Source organism: Epinephelus fuscoguttatus, linkage group LG18 (genome assembly GCF_011397635.1).
Source record: "Epinephelus fuscoguttatus linkage group LG18, E.fuscoguttatus.final_Chr_v1".
NCBI classification, from domain to species: domain Eukaryota; kingdom Metazoa; phylum Chordata; class Actinopteri; order Perciformes; family Serranidae; genus Epinephelus; species Epinephelus fuscoguttatus.
In genome coordinates, this window is record NC_064769.1 from 25,129,468 (window position 1) to 25,146,768 (window position 17,301).

At 41.5% G+C, this 17,301-nt stretch overlaps 1 protein-coding gene across 2 annotated transcripts in view; it reads right to left on the bottom strand.

The window, feature by feature from the left end:
* LOC125878587 (putative cytochrome P450 120) overlaps window positions 1-17,301 on the bottom strand; it is a 44,874-nt gene that overhangs the window by 20,218 nt on the left and 7,355 nt on the right. For both annotated transcript variants that reach the window (XM_049559881.1, XM_049559880.1), the window contains exons 4-9: window positions 16,460-16,495; window positions 15,124-15,263; window positions 14,731-14,854; window positions 12,742-12,886; window positions 12,180-12,284; window positions 3,891-4,018 (exon numbers count right to left, since the gene is read on the bottom strand). In XM_049559881.1, coding sequence (XP_049415838.1) covers window positions 3,891-4,018; window positions 12,180-12,284; window positions 12,742-12,886; window positions 14,731-14,854; window positions 15,124-15,263; window positions 16,460-16,495 — 678 coding nt within the window. The remainder of the gene's footprint in view (window positions 1-3,890; window positions 4,019-12,179; window positions 12,285-12,741; window positions 12,887-14,730; window positions 14,855-15,123; window positions 15,264-16,459; window positions 16,496-17,301) is intronic.

Genomic DNA, 17,301 nt, shown 5'->3' on the forward strand with positions numbered 1-17,301 from the left:
AATTTTTAAGATGTCTGATTTATAGAGGGGTCTATGGGAAAAATGCTTATAGGGGTTGCAGGGATTTTTTTTTCTGCAATACCACAAGTGGTATTATTTCAGACAGTCACATGGCTGCTGTCTTTTAGCGTTACCATTCTTAGCTGGAGAGCTACTATTATCAGCTGGCAAGGGTTGTTGTAATTTCCGTCCTTCCTCATTTCCTCAACACTTACTCCTACAGAAATCATCCATCTTAAGGGAAATCTGTCCATTACCGGTTTTCCATCCTTCCATCCATCAATACAAATTCACCCATTTCTCTATTCTCCTGTCTGTTTTTCTTTTCTCCAGATTATTTCCTTTTCTCTTTAAATGTTATCCATTAAAAAAAAGACAAGAAAAACTACGTACCGTAATGGACATTGATAAAAACACAGAATCTTCTTTTTACTTTCCGGATTTTGTGAAAATGGCTTTTGTGACGCGTTTCCTCGACCCTTAATGTGTCAGGGTGTTGAAAGCTTCCTCCCTCTTACTCCTTCTAATGGTCAGTGTGTTTGTGTGTGTGTGCATGTGTGCATGTCTCAGCGTGCATGTGTGAACCACAGTAAGTGGCAGGTAGGGTGCGTGGACAGAGCTGCACACACTGCAGACATCATCAGCCTTTAAAGATAGGCCACTTATAATGAAAGTCAGTCAGTTCCCAGAGACGGTAAATGAGAAAGTCCATTGAAAAAAGAAGCTTCATCATGATGACAAATGAAAAAGAAAAATCTCAATCTCAATTTGACGTCACAGCATTATTTCCTTGAAAAGCTATTTCCTCTGTGTGGAAAGTTCAATGCTTTCCAGGATGTACCCTGTTGTATTTCCTCAGTTCATTTTATCCTGTTTTATGAATGTCTTTCATTCTGCTGAGTGATTTAGATGTGTAGGTGAGGCAGCTGCATCAATAATACAAAAAAAGCTGCTTTTTTCAGTTTTGAGAAGAAGTTGAACCACTCACTAAAGAATCATCATTTCTTGAATATCATTCTGTCTATTTTCTGCTCCTGTGGGTGCACGAATTGGTCTTTCTGCCTCCTCTCTGATATTTTAGGCTTCTTTCGTGATTGTTGATTATCTAAGCGAAATGGCAGCTCTAGACAGAAGCAGGCGTTCTTTCTAAAGGACACAAATCTTAATTTATTTAGTGCTGCAAAGTTTTTGACTTGCTGTGACTCAGTGAATGATAGAAGCCGCTTTACATGTAATAACTGATTGTAATAACGTCATGCAGTTAAAACAAATTAATGATTGCTGACAAAGTGACACAGAAAGGAGTTGTTTCAATGTGTATGCTAATTTTATAGACCGCAGTTTGTGGTGGAGCTACATTGATTTGTATTGTACTGTATGGTGTTACAATACCCACAGAGAGGGAGGATCATTTGTTTTCCTTGTGTGTTCACTGACGTTGCTTGATGTTTATAGCAAAGTATTCCCATGTGTGGGATACAGCAACACTCACTGGCCACTTTATTAGGTACACCTTGTTAGTACCAGGTTGGACCCCCTTTGCCTTCAGAGCTGCCTTAATTCTTGGTGGCATAGATTCAACAAGGTGCTGGAAACATTCCTCAGAGATTTTGGTCCGTATTGACATGTTAGCATCTAGTGTTGTCACGGTACCAAATTTGGGACCCACAGTACGATACCAGTGAAAGTATCACGATACCACGGCAAAAATGAAAAAAAGATAAATCACTTTTCTATAATACATCAATAATATTTCAATGGAATAAATTACTTATTGACTTATTCATACTCCAAAAACAGCATCAATAAGTGATTAACAAAGGGGGGATCAAAATAACACAAATAAATAAAATAAAAATCAACCAGCCGCCTTCCTTCTCTGATAAGATAAGAACAGTCCCTAAAGTGCGGTGAGGTTTGTGGACCGTTACCTGCCACAAAGAGTAATGTGAGAGGCTTGTTTCTCCTCTGACACGTCACATACCTGTGTGCCGCCACAGCTCGGCTGTTCAGGTATTTCTGGGCAGTCATGACACCGACGAAGACTTACTGGACCTGGAGGTGGGCTTCTCGGTCGCCGGTAAGCTGTTATCTTGCGCCGCGGAGCACTATGGCCACCGTATTTGACAGGAATACGTATTCCTGTCAGTGACCCCCCGTTCAACCCACAACCGGCAGGATTCGCCTTTCTTTTCTGCTGCTGGTTGAAATCTGTACTCACACAGCGTGCTCCTAAACGATTTCTTTTGCTCGCACAAAACAATTTTTAGTCACAAATGCGAGTAAAATGCTCGCAGCGTAGAGCTCTGTGGAAAACAAATCACTGTAGCATATATAAACAAATCTAACCTACAAGTAAAAAACAGCCTAAATAAATAATAACGTTCACTGCTTAAAGATACTCAATAGCTCAGCTAATACCTGAAATGTCACTGGAAAACAAACCACTGCAGCAGCATATTGAGTGCCAGGTGGCCAGCGTGCACCGTTATTGTTCAGCACGTGCACTCACCCTAGTGGTACGTGAGGCACTGTAGTACTGCGGTACTCCAACATTATGGTATCATATGTACGGTGGTGTTTAAGTACCGCGGTCTACCGTTGGTAACAGTATACCGTGCGACGCTAATAGCATCACACAGTTGCTGCAGATTTGTCGGCTGCACATCCATGATGTGAATCTCTCGTTCCACCTCATCCCAAAGGTGCTCTATTGGATTGAGATCTGGTGACTGTGGAGGCCATTGGAGTACAGTGAACTCATTGTCATGTTCAAGAAACCAGTTTGAGATGATCTGAGCTTTGTGACATGGTGCGTTATCCTGCTGGAAGTAGCCATCAGAAGATGGGTACACTGTGGTCATAAAGGGATGGACACGGTCAGCAACAATACTCAGGTAGGCTGTGGTGTTTAAACCATGCTCAGTTGGTACTAAGGGGCCCAAAGTGTGCCAAGAAAATATCCCCCACACCATTACACCACCACCAGCAGCCTGAACCGTTGATACAAGGCAGGATGGATCCATGACGCCAAATTCTGAGCCTACCATCTGAATGTGGCAGCAGAAATCCAGACTCATCAGACCAGGCAACGTTTTTCCAATCTGCTATTGTCCAGTTTTGGTGAGCCTGTGTGAACTGTAGCCTCAGTTTCCTGTTGTTAGCTGACAAGAGTGGCACCTGGTGTGGTCTTCTGCTGCTGTAGCCCATCTGCTTCAAGGTTGGACGTGTTGTTGGTTCAGAGATGGTCTTCTGCAGACCTTGGTTGTAACCAGTGGTTATTTGACTTCCTGTTGCCTTTCTATCATCTTGAACCAGTCTGGCCATTCTCCTCTGACCTCTGGCATCAACAAGGCATTTTCACCCAGAGAACTGCTGCTCACTGGATATTTTCTCTTTCTGGGACCATCCTCTGTAAACCCTAGAGATGGTTGTGTGTGAAAATCTCAACAGATCAGCAGTTTCTGACAGACCAGCCCATCTGGCACCAACAACCATGCCACATTCAAAGTCATTTAAATCACCTTTCTCCCCCATTCTGATGCTCGGTTTGAACTTCAGCAGATCGTCTTGACCATGTCTACATGCCTGAATGCACTGAGTTGCTGGCATGTGATTGGCTGATTAGCTATTTGCGTTAACCAGCAGTTGAACAGATAAAGTGGCAGGTGAAAATTTTTTATGTGTATTGCTCTTCTTGTCTTTGGGGCATTTGCAATAAACCTCACTTTAAAATTACAGCTTGTGTATGTTCTGCGTCATATTCATCTTCTTCTTATATAAACTAACTTTAAATCTCTTTACTATAAGGAGGAAGCATAAGTCCATTCCTGTAAAGACATCTAAGCTTAATGAACAGACAGACTTAAGGACAAATCTAAGATCCTCACCTTCCGCTCCATCTCTCCGGCAGGAAGTCGTCTGGCTGCTGGAACACCTCTGGGTCGCGGTGTACAGAGTGGCTGATATAGATCACACCATGATCCTTTGGGACACGAAACCCTGCGAGTGTGGAGTCCTGAACACACAGAGGGAGAAATCACAGTAGTATATCTAATTTTAATCAACTGACAGTGCACCAAGAGTTTAATGCACATTCAAATGTTGGACAGTAAGCTGCTCCTTACAAGTCATAAAGACTCCTCTAATATTCTAGTAAAGTGCGTTCTCTACTCTTGCAAAGAAGTCACTGCTCATTGAGTTGAGTTTGGATTATATCTCTCATTTATAAACTGAGAAATCATGCCAATGCTGCACATCTACAATGTCTATGTATTTAAAGGGGACCTATTTTGCTTTTCCTTATTTTCTGACGTATAATCTTACAGTGTTGGATGTTCATATTAAATGTGGCAAAAGTTTCAAATAATAAGGTAAACGTATATAAAAATAATCCCTGCGAGCAAAAACCTCGACTTCAGACCATTTTCCAGACATGGAGGAAAGTCACACATGTGCAAGTCACAAGCAAGTCTCAAGTCTTTACCTTCAAGTCTTAAGAAAGTCCCCAGTTAGTTGTGGTGAGAATCAAGCAAGTCAAGTCGAGTCATTGCTCAGGTCAAGCAAGTCACAAGTCAAGTCATATGTCACATACAGCAAACATCTCCTCACAATCCGCTAGCTACATGTCCTCTGAATATGCTGTGAAAAAGTCCGGTCTCTGTAGGCTGCCCAGGCTCCGCAAATGGCAACAAAAACATTTGGGTCCAGGCTGCACCAACCAGCAAGACCAGCGAAAGCAAGCACACACACATGAACACAGTGCCCAGGTCTCGGGCAAGTGCGCACACATGAACACAGTGCCCAGAGAGGCAGTTAGAGCTACAGGCTACAATGAGGCTAAAAACAAAGTTCAAATGACATTTTTCAAAACACCTTTTTATGTCGGGGCTTCAGGACACTTGAATCACTACGGACAAGCAGTATGGAGATATTTTGTGGTTTCAATTATGTGTTTTTGGATGTTTGAATCTGGGGCGCCATAAACCTCCATTAAGTGGAGCTGTGTTGCTACCTCCTCTCCCCTTGGATCTCCGCAAGTGTTGTTCGGACTCTAAGACTTCACCTGAGCCTCCATCGGCATGAGGGTGAGTAGATAATGGGTGAATTTTCATGTTGGGTACACTATCCCTTGAACAGGTGTGTAATCCAGGTTAACTAGCAGCTATTGCTCGTTCATGACAGAGTCACGGAGGACGAGGGGGCGAGCTAGGTCCATTGTGTTTGATAACATTGTTGAACGTAAACAGAAGTGACGCCCAGCAGTGCTTAGCGTGCCTTTAATATTGAATTAAAGCCAAGTCCTTTCGAGTCATCTGTCTGAAGTCAAAGTCAAGTCTCAAGTCATGAATAAAGTCAAGTCGAGTCCTTTATCAACTCCCTGAACACCTACCTGCTAAAGGGACAAGGGATGGAAATTAGCCGCCTGGCTACAATCTCTTACATATTTACATTGTTAATGTTCATTAATATGTTCTGTCCCATTTTTAAAAATAAACAAATTTAAAAAAAAAAAAAAAAAAAGTTAGTAAAGCAAGTCTCAAGTCATCATATTTGCGACTTGAGTCTGACTCCAGTCAAGTCATGTGACTCGAGTCCCCCATCTCTGCTGTTTTCCAACATTTATTTTCTACTTTGGCTAAGAAATGACGTCATGTCCTTACATGTTCACCTGCTTTGGGCATGCTACTTCGAGTGTTTACATTACATAGCCTACACTGCTACATTTAGCTACATGCTAATATTAGGGAAACATGTTAACTCAGTTGAACAAGTTGTTAATTTCTCCCTGATTTTGGATCATATTCCTGCTGGAACATGTCCAATTGTGTTTAGAAGCTTTTACTGGAGATAGCCATTGTAGAAAGTACCGCTATTCTTGACTCGCAGTCATTCTGTGGATGATGATGCAATGACGGTGCTGAGACCAGTGTTACCAATTCCGTTCGAATGAAAATAGCTAGCACTAGCTCCAAAAGTTGCCAGATTATGTCATACGGTCATGATGGAACCAAACCAATTAGAATCGCTGACCAATCAGAGCAGACTGTGCTTTTTCACTAACAAAAAGTCAGCTGGGAACACTGCAGTGACGCAACTTTAAGAACATGCTATTAATATCCCTTTGCAGCAAAATGAATGGGAGACCTCTTCAACACTGATGTTTGGCTTGAATATAAACTGCAATTCCATTTCAAACAAAATTTCTTTTCCTGATTTTTCACTAAAAGAGCCACCTTGGGGCAAAAAGACCACTTACCCAATTGTTGCCCTTTTAATTCACCTTTTCACTACATCCATTAGTAGCTGCGCTAATGGACTGCCACTGAACATGATCACTGTTTCTCTTTCCTCTTCCCTCTTTCTCATTTTTCTCTCTGCCTCCCTGCTGGAGTGGAAAATCTTTTACAAATCTCTCTCTTTCTGCTGGTTCTCACTGAGAGATGTCGCTCTTCATTTCTCTCTCCCTCTTGCTCTCAGACACACACACACACACACACACACACACACAAGCTGCAAAATCTCTTGCATATCTTAGTTTCACATGGATGGAGCTTCTACTTTTTCCACCTGATTGTGAATACTAATAATCTCTTTCTTACACCCCTACCTGCACACACAAACATCTCATCAACGCTTCACTCCACATCCAGCACTTCCCCCTTGGTTTTCTTTGTATTGATAGTGCTTTTAAGGTTGAACAAAGGCATTTCCAAAGGTACAGGCAACTGTTACTTGTTCTTTCCGGTTAAATGTGTAATATTAAAACACTTACCTATGGAGAGCATTGGAAAGGACTGCATGAGAACGTGTCTGTCTATCTAGATGTCTATCTTGATTCATCATAAACTCCAATTTTAAAGTACATTGGCACTTTCACAGTGTCACTAATCAGATGAGAATAGTCTTCAAAAGAGATATGTTTGTACTTAAACACAAGTACTTATCAACACAAATACTCTTGTCTATCTTTAAGACACAGACAGTAGAAAAGGTATGGGACAGGAACTCCACAGCATTGATCTAAGCAGCACCTCTAGAACTCTTGTGTATCAGCTCATACACTTGACACGATTTACAGTGCCACACCTATCAAATGTTTTCACATGAAACAAGTGACTAGTCCTAAGTGTAGGGGCGGCTATGGTTCAGGACGTAGGATGGATCATCCACTAATTAGAAAGTTAGCCATTTGATCCCCAGCTCCTTTAGTCTGCATGTCAGAGTATCCTTGGGCAAGATACTGAACCCCAAATTGCTCCTGATGTCTGTGCCATTGGTCTGCCAGTGTGTTTAAACTGAGTAGCAGGTGACAGCTTGTGTGGCAGCCTCAGCCACCAGTGTATGAATGGATGAATGTGACATATAGTGTTAAAGCTCTTTGAGTGGTTGGACGACTAGAAAGGAAAAGATCCATTTATGTTGATGCGTATGTTTTGGGTATGATCAGTGATCAGAGATTCTTGGACTTTATTTACTTTACATAGGTTACTTAGTGGCTTTGCAATAAGCTTCTGCCACCAGTGCCGAAATTTCAGGAAAAATCTGCTTTACGGCAGGATACGCGTCAAACGGGTCCTTATGAGGAGTTGGGCACGAGATAGTTGAGTCACGAGCACAATGGCAGACGGATAAAGTTTGGAGACAAGAGAAAAACGGCCTAGCAAAAGAAAACGAGCTCCTCTGCCTGAGGAAGCAAAAAGGAGAGTGATAAAAGAAGAGGAAAAACAAGAGTAAACCTCAGTCAGGCGTTCAAGAGATGGAGGGAGCTCCGTGACCAAAGAGGCTTCAAAACCAATGTCCAGCTAGCTTTCTTTCTAATGGATCAGTAAGTAACACGACTAAATGTTAGCTAGATGAGAGAGGACTGTACTGTACTGGCTGCTAGTTAATTCTTAGCCGGCCAGCATCGCAAATCGCCGCAGCCAGGGACCGGGTAGCAAGTGTTGATCGGCTGACATCCTCGTTGCCATTCTACGGCAGCCCTCGGACTGTGATACCCCCCTCCCTTCCTTCTGCTCCCTTCTCACGGAGGCAGCTATCGACGGACATCGCCCAGCTAAGTTACGTCCAGCTAAGTGAACACTGAACTTTGTTTTCCATTCAATTTGAGCTCCAACCGGCCGCGTCGTTTCCATACGGTAGTTTATTCTAGAATGGGGACTGTTGACATGTTCATATTGGTATAATTCCACTGTGTCTACTGTTGTTTGTACTGATACTGTACATATTGGTATCATTTACTGTGAGCTGTTTGTACTGGTACTGTGCATTCTGATATAATTATTTGCATTACTATTTGTTTTTTCTTCAGATAAATCTGATAATTGTTGCTCGGTCTCTTTACTCATTTATTTAGTGTCCACACACCTTCTCATTCTACATATACATAGATGTATACTGGTGGCTTTACAGCCCATTTTATTGATTATCTCTGATCCCCACGGTCAATTTGGTCGTTGCAACAATGCAACACAACACCACTGACGCTAGGTGGCGCCAAGCTCCTATTTGTTACCTCTTTAAGTTAATGCTGTTGGGAGTTATTAGGACCTACAATATTTTCTGATCACTTGTAGTTTAAAGAACAACTTTATTGCAAGATTTCAGCCACAAGCCAAAACATGTAGGTCTTGCAACAAGGTATAGCAATAAAGTTGATCTATATACTACAAGTGTTGCTGGTGTTTCGACCTCTTTTCCTTATCTATGCACCTTAGAAATAGGGGAAGTTGTGCCAGAAATCCCGTCTCTGGGGCACCCTCTACCTCACTTGGTAGAGTGTGTGCCCCATATAGGCAGAGTCCTTTGCAGCTGCCCTGGTTTGACTGCGACTCGTGGCCCTTTGTTGCATGTCATTTGCCCACTCTTTCCAACCTTTCCTTCCAGTCTACAGCTGTCCTATCAATAAAGGCGAAGATGCCAAAAGATGTGCCTGCTTCTACAGGTCTTACGGCTACAAAAAAAAAGCAAAACTTCATTATTGACAGTGTGCTGCCCTGTTGTTGCAGTTGTTTGTGCGTTTGATGTGCTTTGTATTTTCAAAAATCAAAGTTGTTAATCACACACAAAGTTTCTTGTCTACTCGAATTAGCATCGATATTCTAATAGTCTTTCCTCCACTAATAATAACTAATCCACCTTGCATAGTTGTGTCTTTGTTGTCGTATTCTTGGAGTTCTTACTTCTCTGAACTTCTCTAAAACCACACACATCATGACCCCATATTCCAGTGAGGCCCGTCAGGAATCAAACTGTGCTGGTGCGATTCCCAGAAGTGGCGAATGACTTTCCACTTGGCTTCGCAGTGTCACCAGCACACATCAATCCCACCGCCAAAGACCCCCCCCGCCCCGCCCCTTCTTTCTTCCGGGGAAGTGGAGCCAATCAATCGCAGTGACGGATCAATGCCCCTGATTGGGCCGTTGCATAAGGCCGTTTGATGACATCATAATGATCAAACACAGCTGGCACAGGAGGAAGCGGAGGCAGCACTCAGAGCAAGCAGCCAGCCAATCAGGAGACGGGACTTTGAGAAAATGTGTGATTCTATTGGCTGACGGTGCTGATGTCAAACCAGAGAGCGATTATTTTAATGAATGAATATCAATGTTGTAACATATACAGTAGGCCTGCTGGATATAAGATGCTCATATGGGCCAGGACATTACAAACCGTCATAAATAAGAGTGGTTATAAATCTAACAGGACACACTTATGTAGCCGTTTTTGTTTTGCTGTGGTCTCTGTCCCAGGTGTAACACTGCAAAATTATTAAATGCTGCAAGAGGAAATGGTCTCAAAAATAAAGAGCTTGTCACAGACGCCCACTGACTGAAGCTGAAACAAACTTCATGCAAAATGACTGGTATATAGTGCAGGGCTAAAATAATCTACTGTGTACTGTGTTTGTGCTTTTTGGCCAACACCTGAGCTCTTGATACTCTGTAGTACACACAGGAGGGAGGACCTCATAGTAGAGGAGGCTTTCATCTACAGTAATATGTCGCCATCTAGAGGAATGAAGGGCAATACAGAAAACCAGCCTGTGTTACTGTTTGTAGACTACAGGCCAAACTAAACACATTAAAGGTACAACAATGACTATCATAAATCCTTCAAGCACACAGTCACAGTGTATATTAGATAAGGTTTATGGTTTTGTTATGATAGATTTGACAGAGAAATACCGTGGTGAGTTCTACTTGATCCACAGTGCCACAACTGGGTGGTAGATTCTGGGGCAGCTGTGGGCTGAACCCAGCACAGACATTACCTGCAGTGAGGTTAACTCTTGAGAAGACGTTCTGAGGTAATTTGAAAGAATCTTATTTCAGTTAATCAATGTCTGTTGGTGAGTGTTTGCCCGTTGGGAATTATAGGCTCTGATTGTTAATGATGTAGGAAGGCCTAAAAGGTGACACAAGAAAAAAAACTATATGAGATCTCGATAAACAGGATCACCACCACTTTTAAATGAAAATTGCTGAATCAGTTAATCCTTGATTAAACCTTAAAGTCCCGCTCCAGACATATTTCATAGTATACACATATTGATAGTAATATTTTGGTTAACAAGGTATTCCTATATAATATTTAAGCAAGTCTACTCTCTCTTTGACCCACACTGAGAAATTCTAGATCTGGCCTCTACCCTGCTCACCACAGCTGTTTGTCGTAGGCTTTGATTCCAGTCTCCACTTTCTCCAGTTCTGCATTCGCTAGTTTTTTTGATTGAATTATTTTTGGGGAGTTTTGCCTTTATTTGATAGTGAAAACAGAGACGAGAAAGCAAGGGAAAGAGAGACAGTGCATGACATGGAGCAAAGAGCCCAGGCTGAAATCAAACCCAGGCTGCTACAAGAAGGACTAAGCCTTGATGGTATGCACTCTACAAGGTGAGCTACTAGGGCGCCATCAGGGAGAGAAACATCAGAGAGAATCAGCCGTACGTGTTTGAGTCTGGGTCAGACCCAGACTCAGATGGGGAGTCTCTTGTGCACCAAAATCAGCAACTCTGCAGACGAAAGTGAATCGTAAGTGTAGTTAGCATCTTTGTTCATGTTTTTTGTTAGCTTTTTAGTTTGTATGCTGACAGTGGCTGACAAAGCATCAATGGTTGTAAAATATACAATAATATCTGCTCTGGTGAGGTGTTTGTTAGATAGTTGAGAGAAGCTCCAGGATCCAGTTTACATCCAAAAACTGCTCATCTTACCATGTTCGGTGTCAAATCTTTTACAATGCTAATGCTATCTCTCACACTCAGACATGTTCATTCTGTGCTGGAGGGTTCAGGTCTCTCTGCCGGTGTTGTGTTGAAGTCTGTTCCCTCGTAGATACAGTATGTGTCCTGTATTAGACAGCGACTGGCTTTTGTAATAGTGACATAACTAATCTGGCATACCCGGCGTATGTTTCAATCTCAGATTTGCAGACATCGCCACCCTCATTAGAGGAATTTGAAAACACTTCTCTAGCGAGAAACATTACAGAGACACAAGCCAGTATAGTCAAGGTTGGACATTTTAGGGGACATAAACAGAAGAAAATCACATTTTTGAGTGGAGGGTTTTTGTTTTTTTAAATTAATAGTTTGGCCATTGCACAGCCTTGCAATACCCAAATTAAAATATTTGCATGCAATCAGATAAATAAAAGATTCTTATTGTGAGTTGCGCTCCATAAAGAAACAAAAAACAGCCCAGAGACTATATTAGATGGGTTGTACTTACTTTAGTTTGCTCTATCTTGATCTTATTTTTGCTGTCTATATTGTTTTTAATGTGAACAATCCAGGGATTGGTAGCTAATTCCACAGTTGCACTGAAGTTAAGTGAAGTTAGGACAATCTACTATGTGCCAAAAAAGAGAAGCGTAAAAAGGCTGGAGTCCCACTTCATTTGGGTCTCTACACAACAGCTCAGTGCTTTTCATCTGCTGGAAATGCATTACGACTTTTCAAAACCCGATATGTGAAAACAATTAAGCATCACACATAGAGCGCGCTTTTGAGATTAGATTGGTTGCTAACATTCTGGTCAGTAATCAGTTCAAATTTGTCCAAACTGGAGTTGCAAAAATCTGGATCTGTCTGATCAAGACCTTGACAGCCCCAAAGAAGGTCCCAAAACTGACACTGGAGCTGACATGATAATCAAAAGCACGAAGAGTCCTACCTGATCAGCTAGTCTGCGTCCACCGATGAAAGGAGGCCAAAGTCTCTGAACCTCCAGCAGTACTGTGCGCAGGTAGTCAGGGTCTTCCATCGCTCGCTGACGAGTCTTCTCATGACATGGAGAGAGATTTTTGTTTGTTAATTGAATTTAAAGCAGAAAAAACTGAGCAAGAAAAGTTGTGGCATATGGTTATTTTAGAGGCTTCGTTTTTGTTTTGGAGGAAAATAAATACTGGCGATGACTTTAATTTTACAAGTTGTGCTGTACGAGTATCAGTTTCCATCACAGATTTATTTTTCTTAGGATAAGTGCTGATCTACGAATGCAAATAGCTGAATCATGATGATGGATTTGAAGTCAAGGCCATGCTTCAATTTTTTGTTTTTTGTTATTGTTAAACCAAATTCTTATAATCCCAAAAGCTTCAAAGCCTGTGTGAACATTGAATCACACCAAAACTTGCCACCTGTATGATTTCTGTGTAAAGTAAATATCTCTTTCAGTCACATATTGTTGTTGTTTTTTCTCATCAACACACACAGTTTTTACTGTGTTTACATACCTGTTTGCTTCCACTGAGTGCGAGCGTGAAGGAGGTGAGCAGCGATGCCAGAGCTTTGGGGATCAGAGCTGAGATGAAGAGCAGGAGATGCTGGGAGGCAGAGCTTGAGTCTGGCAGCGGCAAAGAACCAAGGGAGCCGACAAAACTAGAGCCACAGAGGCAGAAAGGAGAGAGCAACACTGAGATTAAGATTCCACTTTCCACAAATCATTAATAGCATGGTCACAATAAACAAGCTAATGTCCGAGCAGAGATCAACGGCCTCGACTAGCCTCTGACTTATGACCCAGAGAGAGAGCTCTTTGCGTAAGAATGTCACAAAAAAAAGAAGGAGCCATCGCAATTATAAGCGGGAAATGTTTCTGCAATTCAAAGATTTGTTTCAAATGTTTTTCAAAAGCTCTCACCTGACAAATAGGATTTAAGAGAGCAGCAAAAGAAGGCAGGTTTTAGGGAAAATTGCAGGAGTCCAAGGTTCAGGCAGAGAGTGATGCAGGCAGGGTAATGGGCATTTTATTTTGGAGGACCTCCAGAAATTGACTAAAAACTTGTGCAACAATCTAATGGAAACATGAGTTCTGGTGAACAATCAGCGAGCAGGAACAAGAAGTAGAAGCTGAATGTTGTTTGAATCTGTGCATCATACAAACTACTAAAAACTTTAATACCAAGCATGATGTAAATTGAGTATGTCGTGCATTTACACTGCATTAGAGAGAACTGAGAACTGGTTCCAAATTGTCTGATCCATCAGAATCAAATGCCTCTGACCTTATCAATTCTTTTTATCAATGCCAGCATGCTTTCTGCGTCCTGCGTCTACTCTCCTGGAAACTTGCAACAAGGAGGAGTCATGTTAAAGAGGAAGAAACAGTCCCAAGTGTGGCCTCATTACATGATGAAAGATAACAACAATGCTGCTTGTAATGTCTGTAAAATGATCATTTCAAGTTAAGGGTGGACACTCCAACTGTCTACACAACATGGGCTTAAATTCCAGGAATGCCATTTATTTGACACTCTAGGCTTCCAACCAAGCAGCACGTCTGTTATTGAGGATAAATATCATATTATAATAGCATTACTAATGATATAATAACATTAGCACCACACAGACAAGCTTGGCAGGTTTTTTTTTCTTTGAGGAAGAAAACCCACATGAAAACAAATGCTGTAGAAATATTTCATTTCATCTACTGTGTTCAGACTGAGAGATAATAAAAGCTGAAAAACAGTGTAGACCTACTTTTTCCCCACACAGAAAACTGATCAGGAATCAGTAACAGAATCCATAAAGAATCGGACCCATAAGCAGGAACGATAATGGCATCAGCATCAATAAAATCTCATCAATTCCCATCCCTATGCTGCACAATAAGTGGCTTTTCTATGTGCAAGAAATGCCAGGATGTATATCGCATTAGCAAGAAGCTGAGCAAGTATGAGGCATGAGCACACCAGACAAACTCGACTGCCCCAAAATGCATTGCATCTCCTCAGACTGAGCGACACCAAGCAAAGACTGAGGTTTTGATCTAGGCTAAAAGCTAAATACCATTATGTGGTGATTTAATCCAAATAATGCCTGTTTGGAAATATAATACAATATTTTTGGAGATGTAAGAGCCGCTGCCCGGGTCAGACCTGCCGTCACGACTGTCTTGCTTGAGTTTACTTCAGTGTGAACAATCTGTTGGTAACGGCATACTTAATGGTTTATTTAGTAGGCAGTATGTAGTACATAGAGTACATACTGAGTAAAGTAGGCAAAGTAGGAGATTTTGAACACAGCCTTTGTGTATCTAAGCTTCTACTGTACTTCTACAAGCAATGAGGAAGGTTGGAATAAAGAAAGAAACAAAGAAAGAAAGAGGATGCAAGACACTGACAGGCGAGAAAGAGAAGCAGTGAGGTGGTTCCTTCCCTCTCTACGGGGAAATTTGTGTTTGTGTGAGTGAGACAGAGGTACAGTGACACATGCAATCTCACCCCTGTGTGTCATTCTCCAGTTTGTCTTTGATGATGTCCATCAGTTTGTCTCTGGCCTCCAGAGCGGTGGAGAAACCCGACGACCACAGAGGAACCTTCACATTGACCGGAGCAGAGATCAGACCTGCAGCAGCAACAACAGAAGGTGTTCAGGAAACATACAAAGAGGATTCAACCCACAAAAAAAGTCATATTTATTGAACTGAAATAAAAGAGGAAGTGGGAGATGTTGCAACACTGTATTACAGAACAACAAAGCTGACTTACTAAATACGTCTGCAAGACATTACAATATCAGTGCTGCGTTTGAGTAGAAGAATTTGCATGAACCCTTTTTAGAGAAGTTTGTTTGTGTTTTTTAACTACACACACAGCACATCGGTGTGTCCCTACCATGCCAGTGCTGGGTGCAGAGCTGCATTATTTCCTGAAACAGTTCAGGCTGCTCCTCCGCTCGTACATTCAGAAAGAGGCCCAACACCAACTCTGTCCCCAGACGTTTAAAGGTGGAGTAGACACACTCCGGCTGGCCACTGCAATGGAAACAAAAATCAAGCACACATCATGAAACTGTATATAAATATATGAGAACAGATGAAGCTTAAACTTCCCTCAAAGACAAACTAAAGATAGGAAATCAAACCCTACAGTAATATGAAGAAACATGAGAGTGAAACTTAAGCTGGTTATCATTTTTCCTGCTCGTTTGCAACTATACGAAACCATGTTACAGCTGCTGTGTACTTGTTTTGATCGTGTACACACACAGTGAAACACACCATCTCCAGCCCTCCAGCCTTGTTTCTACGTGACTGTTGTTATTGTTTATCTCAGGTATGTTTACAGGTATCAAGACACTTGAAGTTAATGCTTTTTAAGACATTTTCAAGATATTTTTCAACCAAATTTTTGGACAAACCATCTTTTTCTTATTCAAAAATTGCAGGTAAGAATAGTAGTCAGATCAAACATCCTCCAATGCCACCCAGCTAAACTCCTGTCTCCAGGATAAGTGAAGGTATGGGCAGCGTGCAGTTTTTGGCTGGTGGCAGTCTGCGCATGTGCTGTAGGTACTGAGTGTGTGTGGGATTGTGACTAGAGAGGGACAGCTCTGTATATGGGCTGTATATATGTAAGAACTGTATGTATAACTTTTTTGTATCTTTTAACAGCAGGTACTGCGTGTGTCCAAGATTCATTTCCTTTGGGACAATTAAGTCTATCTTAGCTTAAATGCTTGCTTGCGCTTCAGCTCCTAAACTTTGTCTTTACTTTTCTTGAAGTGCCTGATCAGCACCGTGCTTGTGCAACTCAAAACTAAGATGAAAGCAGTAGGGCGCACTCAGCCTGTTCTGTCCTTTTTGTACCACTTGACCTATTAGATAAGCGTGTTGCTGGATTTACTTACTGGTCCAACATGGCATTTTACCTGGGATATCAGGCAATTCTTATTATTTTGCTTACTGTTTGCAGCAATTAAGACCTTACAATTCAAATTTAAGGCCATCTAATGACTTTAAGGCCTAATATATTTATCTAATCAAATTTAAGACATTTCAAGACTTTTCAAGGACCTGCAGACACCCTGTATCTACAGTAAATACCTTTTATGTTTTTGATTTAAATGTACTCCTTCTAACATTATTTGTCCATTGCATTGGACAAAAGCATCTGCCAAAAGATAAACATATAAATGTTTTAGGTGTTGGAAGTTTAAGTTCAGTGTTACCTGAGAGAGAGGTCCTTCAGACAGCGCTCACACACACTGTGGAGAGAAATGGGTAAAAGAAACAGACACACATTAGTCTCAAGCAAAATACAGTCATTCCATTTCAGCCTTTGTCAAATATGTCCTGTTGGTGCACTCTGCTACATTCTGTACAATGTCACAGCATCACAAGCGTGCACACAGTATTATGATTGTAGGGATTGGTCACTGTGTTGAACACACAGACGGTAAGTGCTTGCCCAAGAAACCTTTGACATAGACGGACATGTTACAACTCTTGCAGCAATGCAGGCTTTGTAGTTGTGTCACAAATGATTTGCCACTATTTTTGGTGCCGTCATGCTCTTAGAAAAGAGGCTCTAAATACAGAATAATGAAATTCAAGTCTGTCTGTGAAGAACCATGTAACTCTCCAGGTCATAAAACACATATCAACACATATGCATCCACATCAACAAAATGTAACATGAATTAAAGGGTAGGATTGGTATTTATCATCCTGGACTCCTATTTTCCCAAGTTTTTGTATCTAAGTGACTGATGGGAACAATGATTTTTTTTATACTGTCTAGTACTGAACAATACCACTGCAGAAGGCAGTGGCGAAATAGGCTGCAATGTAACCACTCAGTACATGTTTGTACCATAAATGTACGTCCATGTGCTTATTTTGCCACTGACAGGCTCAGATTGTTGTGTCTGACAACATTATGGACACTTAGCTACAGCAATAAACATTTTTGTTAAAGAATAAGATCCTTTTTGTTTAAACAGAAACAGCTCCAAAATTGCCATCGCCAAAGCCACCAGACTCCATTTAAAAAAAACAGTAATTTTAGCGT